This window comes from Cervus elaphus, chromosome 15, assembly GCF_910594005.1.
Source record: "Cervus elaphus chromosome 15, mCerEla1.1, whole genome shotgun sequence".
Lineage (NCBI taxonomy): Eukaryota > Metazoa > Chordata > Mammalia > Artiodactyla > Cervidae > Cervus > Cervus elaphus.
This window is the reverse complement of record NC_057829.1, coordinates 25,421,421-25,445,432: the sequence shown is the minus strand read 5'-3', so window position 1 is coordinate 25,445,432 and position 24,012 is coordinate 25,421,421. Positions and strand designations below refer to the sequence as shown.

The window sequence follows — 24,012 nt, the reverse complement described above, 5'->3', positions numbered from 1 at the left end:
TGCCCCTCTCACCTTCCACCCCAAATCTCCCCTTAAGTGTCCCGTAGGTCCTCTATATGAGTAGTAAGAAAGGGTGGGACTCACAGCTGCTTCCCGGGGTTGAGCGACCCCCGGTCTATCTCCCGGTCAAACTCAGTGCGGATGTCCTCCAGGGCCCCGTCGTCCCCGAAGGCCCCCCACTCCGTGTTGATGCACATCCTCCCCTCGTCGCCCTCCACCAGGTCGATGTGCCTGAGTTCCTCCATGTAGCACGCGTTGGTGCCGGTACCTTGGAGAGAGAGACGAGATCAGAAGCTGTGACCACGCCACGTCACGAGAGAGATGGCAGCGCCTGCTGGAAACGCCGGCTTCGGGAAGGGACAGGGACGGGGTGGGCGTTACCAATGATGAGGCCGACTTCACACTGCTGGTCGTCGTAGCCACAGGTCATCATGGTCCCCACCGTGTCGTTCACCACGGCCACAATGTTGGCGTCATAATCCTGGAGGCAGAGAAGAGGGGGTCACTGCCCACTCACACGTGGAGCAGAGATCACCAGCCTTTAAGACAGCCTGGCTGGAGGGCTCCCATTTCATAGCCTCCACTGCTGCTTTCATCACTGTGGGCAAATTCACCGGATTCAAGCCCAGTGATCACATTATGGAGACAAAAAGGTGCCCTTCGTTATTTGGTTTACAATTTTTTCAGTGTGGAGTTCACTCACAGAGCCACAGCCCTGTGTAAACCATCCCAATGCATCCGTGCACCTTCTGCATTTGCTGCAACCCCGGCATGCTGCACTCGATCACGCCAGCTCCCTGCACAGCTGCCCTCCTGTCAAAAGGAGGCCAACCCCTGCCCAAGAGCTTGGCTCTTTGGCAGCATCTCGGACGGCTCTGCTTTGAACCAGCCGCGACCTTCCAGACTGTGAGCCCTCACTGCTCACCTGCCTGGGTCTTCAAGGACCCGCACCCACCACACCACCACCACCATGTGATGCCTCAGGCCATGCACTACTGTCCCCCGAAAGAACCTTAGTCTCACAGCCTTCTCCCCACACTCCCCCACCTCTGGGTGGTCAAGGCAAGTGGCTAGTGAGAAGTTACCCCACGCTTTTTGATGGCTTTTTCAAGAAGCTTCACCACATCGGCTCCCTCCACGCCGCTCGCTTTAAATCTCTTTGTCCAGGTGATCAGGATGGCCTGCACAGGAGAGCACAGAGGGGTTGGAAGAGGGCTAGGAGGCCTCCACAACCTCCAGGTCCCTGGGGAGTCTGCTCAAGGACAGTGACTAAGCTGAGGCCCAGGGGGGGACACATCACATTGGGTAACAGACCCAGACTCTTCTCTCCTGTTTATCCACCCACACAATGCATTTCTCTGGGGGCTGCCACAGGAAAAAAAAACCCTGCAGCTCACACTCAAACACAGTCCGTGGCTGGCCAGTGCAGTGGTGTCTCACAGCATGCAGATCTAACTGGTGTCAACTGCACAGCCAGACTTCATTTAGAAAGAGAAACACTGTTATTACCTGATCACCTTTCTGTATTTTCAAACCAGATCTTGGTTTCCACGGCCCCAAGGAACTTTTGTCAGAGCCAAATTTCGAAGAGAAACAAAATGCTAAGATAATTCTTGGCTACTGTGCTTCTAAGAGCCAAGTCCTGAGCTTAAAGGGTAACACTAACTGTGATTCATGCCTCTTCCGCAAGTTTGGAATGTAACTCCCATTTGTAAGCAATGACTCTATGATACAGTATAATCCATTTCCGTGTGTATATTACTAGAGAAACACTAAGGACAGATACCCAGTGGTTATTCACTTCAGACTATAGAAGCATAGGAATTTTACGTTTTGCTTTACACCTTTATATTATTTCAATAGTTTTACATATTGCGTCTGTATCTTTTTCTTTAAATCAAGGATCCAAGAAAAGAATATTGTTCTATGTGACTATTCTCCAAGTGCAGGAAGTTATTATAAATGTGGCTTGGTTGGGAAGAGCTGCTATTTAGGCCCCATCGTCTCCACGGTGACATAGGGATGGGGAAATGTCCACATTGGGCTGCCCTGCACTCCGAAAGCCGGGTAGCCTCCATGCAGGATGCATCAGGAAGGGCGGGCAGCAGCCTGCAGCTGACAAGGCATTCCAAAAGCCCCCAGACACTATTATCACCCCTTCGACACTCAGGGCCCCCAAAGCCTTGGAAAACACGGTACTGTGGAAAGAACATGGGTTGGGAATCAGGACATCAATCCTATTCCCACCACTTCTGTCCATTTCCTCGTGGGCAGTCTTCCCAGCTCCTCTGAGGGTGACTCTGTTCATCTATCAAAAAAGGCAGCTGGTCTAGACACTCTTGAAGGTCTCAGGCAGCCTTGAGGAGTGGCCTCAAGGAGAGGCCTCCGGATGGGTAATTAGATCCTGGGATCCACTGGCTTCCTGGCAGGCAGCATGCCCAGCTGAGCAAGCCCTCCCCAGAGAAGGGTCAAGGCTGGCAGGTGGAGGCCACCCTTCTGGCTCTTTCTCTGCCGGGCACCATCTGCTCTGCTCTGCCCTGTGGGGCTCTTGTGCCCCCGAGGATGCTCCCCATCCACTTCTGCCACGCCTCCTTCCTTTGAAGACAGCACCTCTGCCAGACAGGCCATATCTGTGTGCAGCTTTATCCCAGGGCCTAGCCCAACCCACAAGGATGGCACTCGGTCCACGGCCACTGATGAATAAGCAAACAGCCAGCAGCCACTTCATTCCCAGCCCATCTCCTACCTCTTCCGGTGGGAGCAGGGATGTCTCAACCTGTCTTCTGCCCAGGGAGTGTGGCTATCAAGCCTCAGCTCTCAAAAGCCGGGGGAAACCAGTCCTGACAACAGTCCTCATGAAAGGCCACTAACCCTACTTTGTTTTCTTTCACTTGCTTGAGTTTAAGAAACGGTTTTCTCTACCAAATGGCCACAAATACCATGATTTGTCATGAAAAATACACATATAACTAAAGCAACTGAAAAATAAACATGCTTATCATGACCTTACATTCTTTTCTACGAATGCTTAAAAAAAAAAAAAAAATACAAGATACGCAGACCGTCCAGTAAGAGAAAGGAAAAGGGTTCCTTAGCATTTCCCCTCTGGGGTGTCTGGGAAGCCTGATAATCCCAGAACGTCTTACCTCGTCTATTCTGGATTGCCGACAAGGGAAAGAAAACGTGAATCCCACAGGTAATTTCTTGTCCTTGATTTTTTTTTTCTCCATGAAGTCTCCCAGGCACTCAGCGACATGATCAAAAAGCTGGAGGAAGCACAAGAGAGCAGTTGGGAGGGAGAAAGAGGACTGGGCATTTCAGGGAAAATGTGAGGGATTCTCTGCCTGGCTACCCTAGCTGCCCATCCCCAAGGCACCTGGTGGCCAGGTGAGGCTTTCCCTGGAGTTACAGTGGTTAAGACTCCCCATGCTTCCACTGCAGGTGGGCTCGATCCCTTGTTAAGGAACTAAGATCATGTGTGATGTGCAGCACAGTCAAAAAAAAAAAACAGGAAAAGAGAAGCCAAGAAGTGCATGACTGACAAAGAGTCCCTTGAAAATAGCCTGCCTCATGGGCCAGCATGGCTTAGGAAGCCTTTTTAAGCCTTCACGTGGCCTCTTGTGTATCACCTGGGTACTAAGAGGTATCATCTGCGTACTTAGGAAATGTGAAAATAAGAGGAAAACAGTCCATGCCCCACAACACACAGGCCATGGACCGCCAGCAGCCACCCAGGCAGAGTGACCATCTGGCCCCTTCTCTCTAACTCCATCTCTCTCTCCCTCACTCTGTCAGTTCCAAAAGCTCTGTGAGGCAATTCCCCAGCCTCCAGGCCACTTGAGTGATTTCACAGTCTTCGAGTTATCCAATTTTTACTTCTGACTCAAGTTCCACATGCATGCAAAAAAAGTGCACACATCCTAAGTATAGGGTTCATCGAATTCTCACAATTTGCACCCACCTGTGTCAGCACCCAGACACCCTCCCATGCAGTCACTGCTACTGCCACCCAACCTCACAAGGCCAATCGCAAGTCACTCTGACTTCCAACACCCTTTGCATGGTTGTCTACTATGTATAAAAGGACAGCAGTATGCGCACTCCATGGCGTCTGCCTTCATCTCCTCTACGTTATGTGTGTGGGTCACGCACATAGTTGTGCGTCTCTACAGCAGTGAGATCCACGGCTGGTTCCCACTGCTGCACAGTATTCTATGGTGTGAATATACTACGATTTATTTAGTGAACTGCAATTTAAGTTCTACGACATGTTGTAGAACTTGCTGGCTCTACAACATGTTGCCAGGATATGCATATGTATCTTAGAATCCACTAGAAAGAAGTCAGAACACTGTTTCCCTAGCCTCTGTGTGAATACTGTCAATGACGGCAAGCTCATCACCTCTAAGGCAACTTTTTGGATTTCTCCAATACCTCCCTCTTTCTCTAAAGTATATCCAGAACTGAATATAATATTTCACATGTGTTCTGATTAAAAAAAAAAAAAAGCATAGCTGAATTAAGAACCTCCCTTTCTCTTAGCTCTCTACCTCTATTAATATAACCAAACCATATATATGCTCTTTTGGCAACTGTGCCACAGTCTAGGTAACCCCTCTTTTTTTTTCACATGGCTGTCATCTAACACTAGGCCTCCCATGTACATGGGATTGGCACAGCTAATCTTGAAGCTTCTTGAAGCCCAGAGAATGCAGCGTTTGCAGGACCGAACCACACAGTCACAGGAAGCAAGCTCAGCCAAGGCAAGGCCAACTCACTGAAGGCTTTCTCTGCAGGGTCCTTTCCCCCCATATTAAACTTATAGTTCTATTCAGGTTTGATTTTAACAAATGTGTCGAGGAGAGAGCCCACAGGAAAGGGTGGAGTCCATGGGGGTAGATCGCTCCCAAATGCCTGACGAGGGGGCAGGTCTCCTCCCCTCTCCTTCTCTTCCCTCCTCGCCTAAAGGTACTTGGGGAGGGTGCTGGTCCCCGGGCCGAGGGGGCAGTGTCGGGATAAAGGACCATGGAGGAACAAGAAACCAGACCAGGGAGGAGTGGGGGAATGGCCCAAGTGTTAGGGGAAGAACACTGATTGAAACCCCCCACCCTGGCCAGGCACCATAGTAACCATTTGCATGAGTTGTTTTATGACAGGAGATCCTGATAAGGAATACAGATCTAATAAGCCACCACCAGCCGGAAGAGTTCGGGAAAGGTCGAGAGGAGACCCTGCCTGTCCGTCCACTTCCCAGAATCCCTCTTGCTAGCATCCATCTTGGCTGAGCGATGCGTGCGCCACCAGGAAAGACTCTGAATTAGAATGACTGGCCAAAGACCACCCGGAAACTAATCCCATCACCATAAAACCCGAGCCTGCGAGCCACGCGGCAGAGCAGTTCTCCTGGGTTCCCTTACCCTCCTGCTCTCCACCCGGGTGCCCTTTCCCAATAAAATCTCTTGCTTTGTCAGCACATGTGTCTCCTCGGACAATTCATTTCTGAGTGTTAGACAAGAGCCCAGTTTTGGGCTGGAAGGGTCCCCCTTCCTGCAACACAAGGACCATTAGACAGAAGCCACAACTTTCTGATTCCAGATTGAATTCACAGACAGAACACAACTAGACCACAAGCAGCACCCACTTCCTCTCCCCGCCAGGGCTGCAGTTCGAGGGGAGAAGAGACAGTTTCACCAAAACCACGGTCTACTCATGTTGGGCCACTCTGTCCGAGCTCCCTGACAGGTAGAGGGGACAGAGGAAACCAAAATAAAACGCCGGATAAATTATGTAGGAGGAACCCAGGAAGGGCCCAGCCAGAGCTGGGCCAGGCATCATGGCTGCCCCAACAGCCACTCTGTAGAGTCTCCTTGAGAGGAGGCTGGAAGTCAATATTCCCATCCCCATCTTTCCCCAGATGTCCCTGACCCAGCCCTGCAGTCTGATCATCCTGCCAAAGGAAAGGAAAACTTGTCAGCTCTGACTTGGGAGCCTCTGTCCCTGAGTCCATGGTGACAGCGGCCACTCTGACCAAGGAGGCACGTGGCCACCCTCCCTGGGAGAACCCAGCTAAGTAAGCTTCCTGCGACCTACATATCTGAGCGACGTAAGCCCATTACTAAGGCCGACGGCTCGCCCCACGTCATCTGCCGGAAGAAGCTCCAGGCTCCCCGTGGCCCTCAGGGGAGCTGGCTGGGCGGAAGGCAGGCAGGCTGCGGGCAGGAAGAGGCCGGGAAGTGAGTTAGTTACATAGGGCTGGGGCGCTGGAAGCAGCCTCTGGATTGAAGTCAAACACACCCACCCCTTTGCACTCTGCTAAAAAGGAAATGCCATTTGTGGAATGCTCCAACCCAGGGGTGACAAGCCTGCTCAGAACAGACAGGAAGCTTCCCCCAGGCTAACCCGTGTCTGTGACTAACCAGAAAGGGAAGTTACCCAGCTTCTCTGCACTCAAAATTTTACTGACTAAAAACCATTTTTTTTCTTTCCCGATAACATGCACATTTATTTTAAATAAATTTAAGTTATTTATTTAGTATTCAAAATTCCCCAAGCTAAATAAGTGATGTTTTAAGAAGGTCACATTCATGTTTCTGAAATTATTAAAGCTTAAAACTGCGCTGAAACTTTCAAGATACTTTGTGTTTCTGTGTGTTATGTGTGTGTGTGTAGAGCAAGAGAGAAAAAAGGGTAAAACAAATAGTTAATTGAGAAAACTGGATAAAGGATATAAAAAGCTCTTTGTGCTTATCTTAAAGTTTTTCTGAAAGTTTAAAATTATTTAGAGTAAAAGGTTTTAAAATCTATCAAAAATCCCTGCCTATGTTTGAAAATGAGATCACAGCCCCAGGAATTCAGCACAATTCACAGGCTGTGAGTTTGAGCTGCTTCATGGGCAAAATGGGGCCCTTTGTGGACTAGACTATTCTATAGGTCAATAAGAGATATCAGAAAAATGGGCCACCATTATTTATTGCTAACCTCACACCAAACTTCTAGCTGAGAGGTTGCCGTTTTATCCCTATTTTTCAACTGCCAACCCTCTCCTCCCTCAATCACTTGAAACTTCCTCCTTGCCCTCACATTTCTACATTATCAAAAATTTTTAGTAAAAGTACAAATTAATTTATTAATTAATTAAAAACAAAGACCCAGTCTAAGAGTGCCCTACATTGCTAAAACTGTCACATCCAGAGCCAGACTGCCCAGGTTCAAATCCCAGCTTTATCACTTATGTGCTATGTGACCCTAGGGGCTGATCACTTAACATCTGAACCTCAATTTTCTCATCTGTGAAACAGGAATAATAATATCTACCCACAGAGATGTAATGATAATTAAATGAGTTAATCTGTATAAAGGGCTTATACCAGTGACATACACAAAAAGTTCTATGCAAGTATTTGCTCTAATAATATAACATTATCATTATTCTCATCAACATCAGCATCTTTTCTTTGCAAACTGCTTGAAAGGGGCAGCTGCAGAAACAGCTGGAAACAAAGTAATCTTGGAGCTGGGAAGATGGGGAAGGAGGCTGGAATAGACAAGGTCCTGGGGGCAGCAATTAGAAGAGTCATTAGCTTTGGAACTTTGAAACAATAGATATTCATGATGTGTGAGAAAGTATGATACACAACTGCATGATCTTAATTACACAAAAATGGATGCTTAGTTGTGTAAATACACAAACGAGACCTAGAAGGACACATCAAATGGTAAACTGCCCATGATTTTGGAGGACTGTGTCTTCTGCTTCTTGTGTTTTTTGGTTTCCTAGTATGCACACGTTAACTTTTAAGAAATAAATGTTTTTCTAAAAATCTTTTTTAAAAAAGTCACCGCAGAAGTGATGCAGCAAGTGTGCACCTGAAGGAGGGCATCCCCTTAATTTACAAACCCTGCTCCTAAAAAGTCAAGGCAACACTCACATGAATGCCCATGGGATGGGTGGGGGGGGGCGGGGGGCGGGGGGCAAGTCCCAAAGGTGAAGGCAGGAGGCAGAGGTGGCTCCTTCCAAGGGCCATGGGGAAAAGAGTGACTAATCAGTATTTGTTGGCAAATAGAAGGAGCAAGATGCCAACTGGAGGCTGCTGGCCACCTGCAGAAAGGAGCAATGTGGCGAGCACTGGGCGGGGTGAGGAGACCCACTGACTGGCAGCTTTCATGCACACACTGAATGAATGAGCCAATCTCTGCAGCCCTGTTATGGAGGGATAGCAGAGAGACCTCCAGGCACCGGCATCCGATGAGCAACGCACCCGTTTCAGTGGCTGATAAAAAGCGACCTAAGGACAGTGTCCCCATCAATGCTCAGAGTCTGAAAAGCTCTGAACACAACCCCCGCCCCTCCTCGGCAGCAGGTTAAAGACCAGGATTAGCCCTTTTCTCTGGTAGAAGGAAAAGGCAGAGTTTGCAGTAGGCCCAGCCATGGGAATTTAGCAACAAAGTGGAGTCAAGAGAAGGCACTGGGCTTCATCTCAAAGTCCAGCCCAGAGCCAGTAAGTTTTCTGCAGAACCTAGTCATGAACCTTGCTGTGAACACACCCTCCCTAAAACAAATATTTGGCAAGCTCTGAATAATACATATCCTGACAGCAGCCATGGCCTAGGAGGCGAGCTCTAAACGAAGGGGAGGGGTCAGAATATCTGCAGGAGACGGGGAGGAGCAGAACAGGACCAGAAATGACTGCAAGCCTGCCAAAGGCTGCCCGCAGCCTGATCACAGGGTTCTCAATGAGCCCACCACCCACCACAACCAGATGGGGAAGCAGGAGGGTGGACAGGCCCTTCTGAGCACACGCATGGCCTCAGCCAGCAAAGGAAGGCAGCCCTTCCGTTGGCCGGGGTTACAAGTGTGAGAGGAAGGGATGGTGACTTTCCAGGCAAGGCCCTGCCCTCGCTGCTTTCCACGCCAAGGTCTCGTAGGAGACTATTCAGTTGGGAAGCCAGGAGCCCTTTAGAATAGTCCTGGGGCTCTGAACTCAGATTCCTGCTGTCCCACAAGGTGACAGCCACAACCAACAAGGCTTAGGCCTTGGGGAACTGGGTGAGGAGGACAATGACTCAGAAGAAGGGCTCTCACCCAAGGGCTCTGCTCTCCCTCTGCTGGGGAACCACCCCAGGATCCTTAGGGAATGAATGCATTTACCCGCTGGGCCTCCTCTTTATACCCCTCACCTGAAAGGCCCAGTAGCCCCCTCCCATTCACCAGCTCATTCACACGGTGGGGATCTCTTCAGGCAGTCACACCCTTCCACCCAGGAGTCCTTCTCTATGTGTGCCTATGATGGACTCGTCCAGGGGCTTGGCCCACCACTGCTCTGGGGCTGGTTCCTGGGGATACCCTGGAGCCTGATGCTTAGGCCACAGGGGCTAGCCAGAAGGGAAGTAGAGACCTACCTGGCTTCCACTGCCATGCATGATGTTCTCTGGGGTGTCGTAAGCCTCAGACTCCATATGAACAGCCTGGTTCTGCTCGTGATTCACCTGCACCCGCAGAATTCGAAAGGAAGATCCGCCAAGATCCAGGGCGATGAAATCTCCCTTCTCTGTTAGGGAGACAATAACATCACATCAGATTCAAGTGCCCTGGGAAGGCCACATGCTTCACCCACTTCTCAACAGGGTCTGGCCCCACTGCACTGTGCTTTCGGCCACAAAACAGGAGTCATGTAGACCCCATCACTCTACAGCCCCACCTGGAAGAGTGGGCAAGAGAAGCCCTCTCCCAGCCAGGTGTCCCTAGGCAGACAGCTTCACACAGTCCCGCTCAGTCCCAACTGCAGGAGAACCAAAGTATGGACTTCATTAAAGTCCCAACCATCGTTCTCCAATTCTTTAACCCTTCTCACAAACGGCTATGTTATACATAAAGTAAAAATAAAAACAGCATTTCAACTCAGAGAAAACCCTACATCTGAGGTCTATTCCATGCCTTGAGTTCCTTCCCCATGAGACACCAATTCCAGCTAGCCCATAGCTCCACTGATTCCCCAGGGGATTTTTTTTAAATTGTAGTAAAATACACATAAAATTTTCCACTGCAACCATTTCTCAGTGTACAACTCATTGACATTAAATATGTTTACAATGTCACACAACTACCACTACCATTCTCAAAAATTTTCATCATCCCAAACAGAACCTCTATAACCATTAAGCAGTAATTCCCCATTTCCCCTGTCCCCAGCCCCAGGCAAACACTATTCTACTTTTTATTTCTATGAATTTGCCTACTCCAGATATTTCTCATAAACAAAATTATACAGTATTTGTCCTTTAGTGTCTGGCTTATTTCACATTGTATCAAGTCTCAAGGGTTTATCTATGTTATAGCCTATATCAGTAGTTCACTCCTTTTTCAGGCTGGATGATATTTCATTGTATGTGTATCCATTCATCAGACACTGGACACTCGTGTTGTTTCTGCCCAGGGGATGTTTTTAACAGAAGACCCTCCTGGTCACACAAGAGTAAACTGGCTTGAACTGGTTTTATTCCTCACGACCAATGTGAGCGTGACTGGGGTGGACCTCAGTGGGTTAGAGAAATACAACAGGCCTGCGTGTCAAGACTACCATAGAGCACCGATGGAGGTGGCCGTGATGAGAAACCAAACCACTAAGCCACCATCTAACAGCCTTTATCCTAGGTACCCTCCAAAATCAATGAAAATCTGTTAATTTTGCTTCTGATGTTACATTATCACTGTCTCACTATCACCTTATTTTCTTGATGATGACTTTTGAAGCATAAGAGTTTATAATTTTGATGAAGTGCGACTTATCTTTTCTTCTATGGTTAATGCTTTTGGTGTCATATCTAAAAATCCATTGCCAAATTCAAGGTCACAAAGATTTGTACCTATGTTTCCTTCTAAGAGTTTTATAGTTTTAGTTCTTACATTGAGGTATTTTATTCTTTTTGAGTTAACTTGTGTATATGGTCTGAAGTAGAGGTTCAGCTTCCTTCTTTGGCACGTGGATTGTTGTTGTTTTAGTTGCTGAGCAGTGTTTTTTGCGAGCCAATGGACTATAACCCACCAGGTTCCTCTGTCCATGGATTTCCCAGGCAAGAATACTAGAGTGGGTTGCCATTTCCTTCTCCAGAGGATCTTCCCAACCCAGGGATCGAACCCCTGTCTCCTATGTCTCCTGCACTCGCAGGCAGATTCTTTACCACTGAGCTACCAGGTAGCCACTGTCAAATAGCAACACCATTTGCTAAACAGACTATTCTTTCCCTCACTGAAAAGTCTTGACACCCTTGTCAAAAATCAAGTGACCATAAATGTATGGATTTCTGAACTCCCAATTCTCTTTTTCCCCCAGTTTTGAGATGTAATTGACATAATGAACGCTCAATTCTGATTCATTGGCCTGTATATCTACCCTAACAGCAGTACCACACTGACCTGACTGCTTCCGAAATTTGAAACACGGAAGTGAAAGTTCTTCTTTTGCAACATTGTTTTCACTATTTTGAGCCCCTTGATGTTTTTATTTTATTTTTTTTAAGTAATGGATTGTTGGGTTTTTTAAACTTCTTTTTTATAAACTGACACCCTCTTTGTATTTGATTCCAACAAACTTTAGGCTCTGACACACTGCTCTATTTCTGGAACTTAGAATGGTTGTTTGGCAGATATGAACACAACCAATATTGATACTTGAATTAATGAGGGTGGCAAAGGAATCGAGGAATAAACCAAAGACATCTACAACTGAATTTCTGTTCTTATCCTCTCAAGCTGTTTGAGGGAAAAACCACAACTTAGGATTCTTTACATCCGCCCTTGGTACCCAGGGTAGTTCAATAAGTGCTTGGTAGCTGCTTGATCACAAGGGCTGGCGGCCCATTCATTCATTCAAGGAAGTTTGGCTTGTTGTTCATTAAACAGGAAGCAGTTATACCACTGATTAGTTGTTTGTTTTCTTAGTAACAGCTTTACTGAGAAATAATTAAAATATCACATTTGATTTTTTTAAATTTTTATTATTTGGCCATGCCACATGGCTCAAGAGGGCATGGGCATCAAACCCATGCCCCCTGCAATAAAAGAGTGAAGTCCTAACTGCATGACTGGACTACCAAGGAAGTCTCCATCTATCACATTTTAAAGTGTACAGTCTGGTAAGTTTTAGTATATTTACTTCACCACTATCTAATTACAGAAATTTTTCATCATCCACAAAAGAAACTCTATACCCATTAGCAGTCACTCCCCATTTCCTCCCAAACTGCCTCATCCACTAACAACCACTAATCTAGTGTCTGTCTCAAGAGATTTCCTTATTCTGGACATTTCATTACAATGGACACATACAATATGTGGTCCCCTGTGGCTGACTTCTTTCATGTACCATAATGTTTTCAAGGTTCACCTGCATTGAAGCATATACCAGTACCTCATTCCTTTCTGTGACGAGTTATATTCCACAGTATGGGTATACCACATGATGTTGCTGTTTTAAAACTGCTTCTGTGGTCACAACAAACTGTGGACAATTCTTAAAGAGATTGGAATATCAGACCACCTTACCTGCCTCCTGAGAAACCTGTATGCAAGTCAAGAAGCAACATCTAGAACCAGGCATGGAACAATGGACTGGTTCAAAATTGGGAAAGGGGTATGTCAAGGTTCCTTGTCACCCTGCTTATTTAACTTGAATGCAGAGTACATCAAGCAAAATGCCAGGTTGGATGAATCACAAGCTAGAAACAAGGTTGCCAGGAGAAATGTCAATAACCCCAGATATGCAGATGATACCATCCTAATGGCACAAAACAAAGAAGAACTATAAAGCCTCTTGATGAAGGTGAAAGGAGAGTGAAAAAGTTGGCTTAAAACTCAACGTTCAAAAAACTAAGATCACAGCATCCAGCCCCATCACTTCATGGCAAATAGATACAGAAAAAATGGAAACCATGACAGACTTTATTTTCTTGGGCTTCAAAATCACTGCAGACAGTGACTGCACCAATGAAATTAAGACACTAGCTCCTTGGAAGAAAAGCTATGACAAACCTAGACAGTATATTAAAAAGCAGAGACAACACTTTGCCAACAAAGGTCTGTATAGTCCAAGCTATGGTTTTTAGGGTAGTCATGTACAGACGTGAGAGCTGGACCATAAAGAAGGCTAAGCACCAAAGAATTGTTGCTTTCAAACTGTGGTGCTGGAGAAGACTCTTTGATCCCTTGGACATCAAGGAGATCAAGCCAGTCAGTACTAAAGGAAATCAACCCTGAATGTTCAGGAAGGACTGATGTTGAAGCTAAAGTACCAACACTTTGGCCACTTGATGTGAAGAGCCAACTCCCTGGAAAAGACCCTGATGCTGGGAAAGACTGAGGGCAGGAGGAGAAGGGGGCGACAGAGGACAAGATGGTTGGATGGCATCACTGACTCAATGACATGAGTTTGAGCAATCTCGGGGAGATAGTGAAGGACAGGGAAGTCCGGTGTGCTGCAGTCCATCGGATCACAGAGTTGAACACAGCTTAGCAACTGAACAACAATGATCCAAAGGAAAGAGACCAAGTGAGAATGCTAGGAAGAAGGCGTCTCAGCTTTGTGAGAAATTCTGACCCTGATGTTATAGGTCATTCAAATTAGTTTAGGGTTTTCCCTGAGTTCCCATCAGAATCCTAATTCCAATAGTGCTTACACTACTACTGGGTAAAAAAATAAATTTGGTATGAAAGGGTTCCTTCTCAGGAGAATGAATTACTAGAACATCAGAAACACTATCTTCACTATCATTCATTGAGCCTGTCTGTTCTCCAACTGCTAAGTACTTCTTATGCCTCATTTTAATTTTAACCCCTCTCCACTCTATGAAGTAGGTACTATTATGATCCCCATTCTGCAGATGAGCAAGTAAAGTCTAGGAGGGGTTAGGGAACTTGCCCAAGCGCACAGCCAGTAAGTGACAGAGCCAGAATTTGAATCCAAAGCCTGATTCATAGCCATTGGATACAACGGCCTCTTGGACAGACCTCAGGAACAAGGATCCCCAGGGACAGCATTAGAGTGAGATGTCAGCACGTCAGGAATGGCTACATCTCTCTATAAACCACTTGTATACAGGTAAACAGTACACACAAAAGCAAACACTGTGCTAGGATAAAAATATGGGTGCTTTTCCTTCCTAACATTTTTATTTAATTAATTTATTTACTGTTTTAACTTAAAAAATAAAGCCAGTTATTTATTTCACGTTTTGTACCGGCTTTCATCATAACTTAAAAAAATAGCTTGAGAAATCTTGATAAATCAGTCAGGTCAAAAGTCTCATCTTCAGTTGAATCAAGGGACTAATAAGTAAAAGCAGGTTCTTGTGCTCAAGTTCCACATGATGGTGGGGGATCTCTTGCTTATTGGTGTCATTGTCAACACACAACAGGTAAGAGTTTTAGCCCTTTGTGCAGGAAGGAATCCGGTTTCAGGCAGTACCTCTGAAGCCCCAGGTCTCAAGTTTTCAAGCAGGATAAGTTAAATGATCTCATCTGCCTCTAGGTCAGGGAAGAACCTGGCCTTAGGGTGCATGGAGGCGGCCCACACTTCTGCAGCTCTGTAAGACCCCTGCCCCATCCCAGCCTCCCACCAGTCTGTCCACCCCATTTCTCCTTTTTTTTTTTTTTTTAAACAAACACAGGTCAATAGGGTTTCAGGGAATTAGGGGCAGAGAAGGAGACCAGAAAAGTTAGCCTTGAGATGATTTGTGAAGGGGCCTCTCCCTGAAGGCATTTTACAAGAGGTCACTGTTAAGCCCAATGCAGCCCCTTATCCTTTCCTGAGCAGTGACCCTGATTCCAGGGTGTGTCTGTGCTTGCTAAAAGAAATGGCAGTTGGCATCTCTTCTGTAAATCACATTTACAGCTCAGGAAATATGGGACAAATATTAACTCGCCTTCTCAACCTATGGATACAGTAGCTCCAACCAAACCTGCTGAATGACTTGCTCATGGTCACACCTGCGGCAAGGCCAGGGCCCTTCCCTTTCCTTAGTCACTCACATACTTCCAAATACTGGGATGCTCATTTACATATATATATATATACACGTAAAAGTTTTACCTTCCTCATCTGGGTGATGAGCAATTTGAAGGCAAGGGCAATTTAGCATGCTTGCTTCCTTCTCCCCAGTACTGAGTCCCACATACAGTAGGCAAATCAGAAAATGTTTGCAGCTAATTCAGTTAGAACTCAAGTTTAGTTTAAGTCCCTCAGTCGTGTCCAACTCTTTGCGACCCCATGGACTATAGCCTACTAGGCTCCTCAGTCCATGGGATTTTCCAGGCAAGAACACTGGAGTGGGTTGCCATTTCCTTCTCCAGGGGATCTTCCCGACCCAGGGATCAAACCCGGGTCTCCCACATTGTAGGCAGATGCTTTACCGTCTGAGCTACCAGGGAAGACCTACCTGGGTTAAATGCATGGTCTGTTCAGCCCTATCCCCTGCCAGGCAAAGGACACCAAGGAATGACTTCGGGCAAGGACAGCAAGGTTTCTGGAAAGCTTTGTTTGCTGTCTGGCGTCTCTTTAGATAACCACCCTTCCCATTTTTTCATATGAATTGGGGGTGGGGTTGACTGCCTAGTCCAGCTCCAGGGGAATCAACATGTGACCCAAGAGCAGTCCCCAACTTTGGCCAATGTGATTGGTTCAGGGTGGGCACATGACCCACATCAGCCAATCACCACCTTCTCTAAGACTACCCTGGAACCTCTAATTTGGAGATGAGGTGTCAGCTACAGCTGCTGGGGCTATCTCTGCCCCCATAAGGGAGAGGCAGCCTATGAATGAAGCCTTGATTAAGAGACAGATGAAGCCTTGGTTACAGGAGCCAACTTACAATTACATTTTCCATTATGTGAACCAAGAATTCCCTTTCTTGCTAGGCTGCTGGGTTCAATATTCTTTACTAGGCAATGGGCGCTCCAAATAGCAACTTGCCCTCCATAAAGGATGTATCCTCCCCTTTATCTGAGTTGGTCCCCCCAGTCAGAGCTATGGTGTTCAATCACCCAGCTGCAGAGGAACCAGAGTTGTAGTCTGTGGGCTCATCCACATTACGAGGGGTATTGGGGTGGGGGTGAGACAGCCTGCCTTCGCTTCCCCCCTTTTTTTGTCTCCTCCCTCCCATAACATCACAGGGATGCTGGCGAATTCTGAAAAGCTCTGACATTTTCCTCCAGGGCTAGACCGCTACATTTAGGTCTGAGGGGTAGGGGTCCTTTGACCACATCAGATGGGAAGGGCCTTCCAAAGTTGGGAAATTCTTTCAAAGAATTCTTTGTTGTTGTTCAGTCGCTAAGCTATCCCCGATTCTTTTGTGACCCCACAGACCCTGCCAGGCTCCTCTGTCCATGGGATTTCCCAGGCAAGAATACTGGAATGGGTTGTCATTTCCTTCTCCAGGGGATCTTCCTGACCCAGGGATTGAACCCACGTCTCCTGCATCGGCAGGCAGATTCTTTACCACTGAGCCAGCAGGGAAGCTCATAAAGAATCTTTAGAAAGTCAGTTATTAAGTTATAATGATGACCAGCAGAACAATGACTCTCGGTAACTCTCACGGTGGTTTGCAGTTTCCAAAGCACTTTGATCCTTTTGACAGCCTTGTGAGGCAGGCATAGCAGGACTGCCACACCCATTTTACAGATGAGGAAATGGAGGCTTAGAGCAGTTAAGTGACTTCTCCAAGGTCACACAGGTAATAAGCAGCAGAGCCAGAGTTTATCCAGTGGTCTGAAACTCTATTTTTTCCTTCAGTTTCAAGTTTAGTCTCCTTGCAGCAGTTGGCTTTCCTCTAACTTCCTCTTCAAATCTTTGGCTTCAACCTTCCTGCCTGCCGCTGCCGAGACTTCATCCTACATTTCCCATTTCCACTGAAGCCAAGAAGAACTGCTCTTCTATAGAAGGCTCATTAAACAAAGCAACTGAAGGGCCCCTGGCAACTCTCCACTTTCTAATGACAGCCATTATTACCAGCAAATAATGGAAAACAAACACTGAAACAGATGTCTCTCTTGAGTCCAGACCTGTGCTGGAATACAGGGCAAACAAAAACTCAGCGTTCATGAAATGCCTCCCTTTGCCTGCTCCGTGAATTAATCCTGTACACGAGACACAAAGCCTCCTGTCTGCCATCCTGCTAGCCGATGAGAGTTTACACCTTCATCAGAAACCCAACTGGAACGCTAGGCATTTAGGAGGTTTCATCAAATGGGAGAATTTCTGAGATAATCCAACCATCTTCCCACATAAGGACAGAGAAAGGTAAGTCAACAGCCCAAATGCAGTGAGAAAAGGAAATGTTTTCCTTCCTTTGGCTGGAAAGCAGTATATCTTAAGCCCCACCAACTTAACTGTGAGTGTGATAAGTCGCTCCAGTCATGTCTGACCATTTGCAACCCTATGGACTATAGCCCGCCAGACTCCTCTGTCCATGAGGATTCTCCAGGCAAGAATACTAGAGTAGGTTGCCATGCCCTCCCTCCAGGGGATCTTCCTGACCCAGGGATCTTACATCTCCTGCATTGGCAGGTGTGTTCTTTACTGCTAGCGCCACCTGGGAAGTCCAGGAAGAAGTGTGTTAGTCGTCCAGTCGTGTCTGACTCTGCGACCCCATGGACTGTAGCCCGCCAGGCTCCTCTATCCATGGGATTTCCCAAGCAAGAATACTGGAGTGGGTTACCATTCCCTTCTCCAGGGGTTCTTCCCGACCAAGGGACCAAACCTGGGTCTCCCGTACTGCAGGCAGATTCTTTACCACCTGAGTCACCAGGGAAAGCCCAGGACCACACCGCAAATCAAACATTCTAAACTTATCCTTTGGGCGAGAGCACAATAAGGAACCACAAAGCAGAAACAAGGAAATCTTCAACTCAATTTACCCTCAAGGAGCTTACAATCTAATTGATACTTACAGTATCCTGAGTGATAAATGACAAGATGAGAAAAAAAGGGGAGGTTTCCCAAGTGAGAACCAAAGTCGGGCAGGCCTTCTGACAGAAGCTGTATACAGGTGGGCAGCTATCCCCAGAAACTGGGCACCTTTGAACAAGGGTTTCTGTTTAGCCAAGTCACCAGCATAAAAAGGCTTCAGTATCTTCCTCCTTTATGTATTATTCATATCTCCCGTTGCAAAAAGGATATGCAGCAGCTAAAAGCCACTTTAGGGTTTTGTGTCTTTTTTTAACCTAATGTACAGATTACTTGAGAGCAATTAAAGAAAAAGCACTGCCCATTAAAATCGTCAAAAGGGGGGGAAATTAACAAAAATGGGCTGATAACATTTTCAAAAAAATCAATAGAGTTTCAAAAATCAACGATTTTCAGTAATCCAGTCATCAGGGTCAAGGTCAGCAGGAAAGGAAAGGTTGGTTTCTCCCTCTGACTTGGAAGTCACATCACCGTTTGAAGGGCAGGGCCACCTCTCCACTGCAGTGATTCCAATTTATCCTTTGGTGGTTTGGGATTACCACTAATTCTGTCACTGACTAATTATACAGGTGAAGCAGTAATTAACATCTCGAAAAGAGACTGGCATCATGGTTTACTACGAAGGAGACCTACATTCTGGCTCCTCCAAGGGACCTCGAGGTTGGAGGCACTTCCATCAGAAAGTGGCAGGGACTGGACTGGTGTCAGGTAGCCAAGGCCTTGGCATCAGTGTCAGTGTCTATGTGGGGCTGGAGGGACCATTCCAGGAGGAGTGTGGGCCCCTGGACACCTGACTTGAGCCCAGCCATGAATATTAGGAACAGTCATAGAGAGAAGAGCTATACAGTATATTACGGTTGCACGGTATCCACCCCCCCCCCCCCCCCCCCACCAAAAGGTATTTCTGTAGAAGTCCTAACCCTGGGTACCTGTAAACGTGGCCTTATTTGGAAAAGCGTCTTTTTAGATGATGTAATCGGATGAAGAGGAGGTCATGAGTGTGGGTTCTAATCTGACCGGTATCCTTATTAGAGGAAAATGCCGCATGACGACAGAGGCTGAGAATGGAGAGATGCAGCTACACACCAAGGAAGGTCAGGGACTGACAGCCACCACCAGAAGCCAGGAAGAGGCAAGGAAAGACTTAATCCAGTGTCTCAGAAGGAGCACGGCCCCATGGACACCTTGATTTTGGACTTCAAGCTTCCAGAACTGTGAGACAATCACTCTCATGTAAAGCCACCCGGTTCACGGTACGTCATTACAGCAGCCTTGGAAGCTAGCACAGAGCAGAAGAAACAGTCACCAGGAAGGGCAGAGGGAGGCGGAGCTGGGGAAGGGCGAGCAGTGCAGGCGGGGGCCCAGGGCCTCAGGGTGGGTCCCTGGGGCTCAGGGCTTCGGCGTCTCCCCTTCCTCCTCCTCCTGCTCTCAGCACTGCTCTGCGCTGCCGAGAGGCCCTGAACATTTAGTCCCATTCACTTCACTTCACCCTGGACACGAAGAGAGGCTCAGAAGGAGGCATGGGGCCCAGGCTGCTGGCTCCAGCTCCACAAACTCTAGGACAGCATTTCCCAACATGGGCGTAACCACCACCTACATCATCACATTTGAGACACCACTGATTGTGGACACACCGTTATTTTATGTAATGCAAAGAGAGTAAAAAGTGCTGCTCACAGTAATTTAAAGAGGCAACTACTGCACAATGCACTGCTAATTTCAGAGGACTCAACAAAAAAGACAAAAATAGGGTCTCAAAATAGATGAGATAGAGTAGTAAATATTGGGGAAAGAGCAAACAGGTTTGGGGAAAAGGCAGGTAGCCGGGTTTAACAGGTTTCCCTCCTCCAGGACTGCTCAGGGCCTTAGCACCCTGGTATCTGCTTCCGATTTCTTTTGTTTTCGTTTTGATTTCTCCATGCCACGTAATATATGGGAACTTAGTTCCGACCAGGGATCAAATCCAGGCCCCCTGCACTGGACGCACAGGGTCCTAACCTCGGGACTACCAAGTCCCTGCTTTGAATCTCTAAGAGGGATCTTTGGAAATGTTTTTCCCAAATAAGAATGCATTTGGAGCGCTGTTTTCAAATGGCTAGATTACTAGTGTATCTGGATCACACTTTGAGTCCCTCGGCCCTAAAAACAGTGTGTGAACGTACGAGGCAGGGCACCCCTGCTGACACATGGTCCATGGAAGGGAAGCTGGCTTGCAGGCAGCATTTAGGAGAGGGAAGGAGCCTCTCATGGGACATGCCAGCCAGGGGCCAGTCACACAGGATCAGGGGTCCCCCAAGCATCAGGCATCCTTCTGAGTTATCTAAGCAAAGCCAGAGCGGGGGCCCTGGGGGGCTGTCCCCCTATCTTACCCCCCTTTCCCCCCTCTCTCAGCTGACAGCATGCACAGCCACATCTCTCTTACAGAATTCAACTAACTCAGTAAAGACACAAATGCTTCTGGACATGGGTGCCATTCGGGGTTGGGAAAAGTAGGAGCAAACTACAAAGCCAGAGACATCAGAAGAAAATCCAGGGGACACTGTGGTCTGGTCACTCTGATGGCCAGAATCTCTTCGGTAGTCATAAAAGAGCCTAAACTGCTGGTAAGCAAGACCTCAAGGAAAACAAAAGGATAAAAGTGGAGTAGATTTTAAAAAGTCAAGAAACATGAGAGATACAAGGACCAGTGTGTGTGCTAAGCAAACCCCACCTGTGCCCACAGGGCACACAAAAGCACCCGCCCTTCCATGGTGTCCCAATCTTGCTCAGGATTTTAAAGGCCGGCTGCTGGCACAAGAGGACCTTCCCACTGCAGCCAGTCACTCCAACACGCAGTGCACCTGCCCATCTTTCATAAACATCAGCTGAAACAGCTGCAGTTTTCCTGATGTCCAGTTTGAAGGCTGCATATCAGATGCCTCAAATCACAGCTTTAAATGAGTCCCCAGAGCAGGGAAGAAATAGCAGGAAAGTGTAAGGGCCATACTCTCGGAGTGCATACTCAAAACCCCAAGAGAAACTTGACTTTCATAATCTCTCTCCCTCCCTTGCACACAGCAGGTGATCCCCAGCCTAGAGTACAGAACCCAGCTCAAGGCGGGATTCCTGGGCATGTGCTAAGCTGGGGTAGGCACAACACCCAACACTGGGTCAGCCAGACAGAACGACCTCCACTGAGCAAGCCAAGGCCAGGCTACGCCCTCTCAGCTTCCACTCTGCCAAGTGGAGGGACTGAGGCCACTCCCCTAGGGCGGGGGCAATGACAATCCTCAGGAAGCCCCCAAATGCCCACTGTGGGACATGAGCCACCAGATGCAGACCAAGAGGATAATTTCCCTTTTCCAACCCTAGTCCCCTCACCATTTCTCTGCTTGAGGGGCTACCCTGACTTAGCGTCTATGAAATTTGTTCAAATGGGGACCTGAATCTCCCCTCTGGGTCTGAGACTCACTTGGCCACTAGGATTGCTGCTTATCTGGGATAGTACAGGGAGGCCCTGGTGCCCTGATGGAGAGATTCTCCTAACATGAACTCTTGGCTTGTTCTGGAACCTTCCATGTCCTGGAGATGTAAGAGTAATTCACACAGCATCTGGAAGATCCATGAACACTCTGCTTTCTTTCCACAAGTCACTAGACAAGTCAGGAAGATCAGGGGAAGTTAGCCTGGTCCAAACATGGTGTCCCCTATCACATGACAGAATCTCAACGGACATAAATTGGATGGATGGATGGATAGGTGAATGGATGGATGGAAGAACAGATGGATGGAACGGTGAATGGATGAATAACTGGATGAGTGAGCAAGTAAATGACCAAATGAATGAAAGTTGGAAGGATGGTTTCACAGAGCCTTCAGCCCTGAGAGCCCAATCTCTGGGTGAGAGACTCACCTGAGCCATCAGGAATGGACCTTACAAATGTTGGCAACATCTTGACTGTGGCTGTCGGATTAAAATCCCGGGAGAGGCCATTCTTCATCTCCTTTTTGAAACGATTCATGATATCTAACAGAGTTTCATCAGAGAGCCGCATGGCATAGAGATACTTGTCAATCTGGAGGAAGGATGAGAAGAAAAGAAAGTGAGGCCAAGGCTAAGGAAGGTCATTTCAGCTCCAGTCTGGCTGGAGGAGGACAGGGCGGGCAGGGTAAGGTACCCATCTGTCTAAGATAATACAGCTCCATGGCTCTGGAGCACCCATGCTGGTCCATCAATGAGCTGCCATCAACCATGCTGCTCTGAGCAGGTTTGAAAATGCTCTGAGCCCTGGTTCCTCTCCTGTAAAATGAACGACACACCTCCAAGGTCCCTACCAACCCTCGAATATTACATGGAAACTGTCCTTTGATCCCCAAGTACATGCCAGAGGCACCTTAAGCCTCCACGTGACTCCTTCCCTCTGGCTCATCCTCACATGGATGGCAGTGCCGCAGAACAAGGGCTCCCAAGCCATCACCTGGGGCTCAAATCCCAGCTCCACCACTTAACAGCTGTGTGAATTTCAGTTTCCTCAACTGAAAAACTGAGATGATAAACAGAATCTACTTCGCGGAATGTTAGAAGATCAAAGGAGACAGAGAAGCACGTAGAACACAGAAAGTGCTCAATAAACATCAGCTGTTACTAGGATGGTGAGGCAGTGGTGCTGGTGGGTTTCCTTGGGCATGACTTCTAGGTGAATGGAAACGGTGAGCAAAGGGCTGGAGCCCTTCAGAACATGGGGCTTCAGGCCCAGGGCACAGAGGCCTTAACCTCACTACCCCCAAAAGGTCTGGAACAGCCCAAGTTCCCATGCCTGTGTGCCCCTGTCATGGGGACACCTGTCATGGGGACAGCATCTGCTCCATTCACCTTGACCTCCCAGGGCCTCACAAGGAGCCTCACACATAGCAAGCTCCCAGTCAATGAAAAGACAGATTCGTGACTCAATGAGGCTGCTGAAAAGGCCTTTGATGCTGATTGGCTTCTGAGAATGGGAACTCATGCTTACATTTCGGGGTGGCTGGAAACATTCAACTCAAGGACACAGAGTAATTTCTGCATATCTTGCTCTCAGGCAGCCTTCTGGCTCTGGACTCCTGCCTCCTGCTGCTCCTGGCCCCGCCTGTCTCCTGTCTCCCAGACAAGGCAGGAGTCCTCCAGCGTCCTCTGCGGCCCGTGCCCTGCCCCCACCCCCATCGCTTCTATCACAACCACCTTTCCCTTTCCCCTCCACAATAAAGAGAAGGGCAATCAGAAACCGCCGAGAGCTGGAATAGAAATGGCCAGGACACAGCCCCAGGAGACGTGCTCTGTTCTACCGCCAAGGCTGGCAGTGCCCATCGGCAGCTCTTGCTGCAAGTCATGGCGACCAGGTGCTGGTCGGAAGAGGCAGTCGCGCGTGCATGAGCCACAGGAGTGCACAGGGCGGGGGTGGAGGGGTGGTAGGGCGGCTACTGAGTGCAAGAACGAATCAGGGCACAAGCAAGAACAAAGGCCAAAGACGAGGGAGGGAGGGTGGTCTGTGCGATGATGGAGCACATAGTGCAAGAAGGAAGCAACTGTCAGGAGCTAAGCCGTGTGCCGCCTGATAAGACAGGTGGACAAATTTAGACTCTAAATGTGATTCTACCAAGTATTCAACAGTGAGATGTGTCTCGGAAAGATCAAGCTGTGTGCTGGGGAGGGGATGGGTGAGCAGGAGCAGAGAAGAGACAGTCACGACGCTGCTCTGGCATCTGCACGTGTTTTCCCTACCACACTCTTCACCCTCCTTACGATCATCTGTGTACTGACATGCCTCTCTCCTCTGATAACTCAGGAGTTTCCCAGGGAAAGGAAACATGTTGAGGAGACCTTCGGAACTACCCGGTAGTCTGGAACAAAGGAGGAATTCAATGAATGCTGGGCGCAAGAATACTTTATATCAGGGTTTACAGTATATCAAGTGCTTTCGTATCCAATACGTCATTTTACCTTCAAAAGGACCCTGTCAGGGGGACATTCTTAATCCCCATTTTCCAGTTGTAGAAATTGAGGCTTCAAGAACCTAAGTGGAGCCTACCACCGTTCCCACCC

General features: G+C 47.8%; 1 protein-coding gene across 1 annotated transcript in view; it reads right to left on the bottom strand.

The window, feature by feature from the left end:
- The window catches only part of HK1 (hexokinase 1), a 68,532-nt gene that overhangs the window by 30,291 nt on the left and 14,229 nt on the right, over positions 1 to 24,012 (bottom strand). Inside the window, exons 2-7 of the mRNA XM_043925297.1 lie at positions 21,847 to 22,009; positions 9,400 to 9,548; positions 3,147 to 3,266; positions 1,086 to 1,181; positions 382 to 481; positions 85 to 268 (exon numbers count right to left, since the gene is read on the bottom strand). Of these exons, the coding sequence (XP_043781232.1) occupies positions 85 to 268; positions 382 to 481; positions 1,086 to 1,181; positions 3,147 to 3,266; positions 9,400 to 9,548; positions 21,847 to 22,009 (812 nt within the window). The remainder of the gene's footprint in view (positions 1 to 84; positions 269 to 381; positions 482 to 1,085; positions 1,182 to 3,146; positions 3,267 to 9,399; positions 9,549 to 21,846; positions 22,010 to 24,012) is intronic.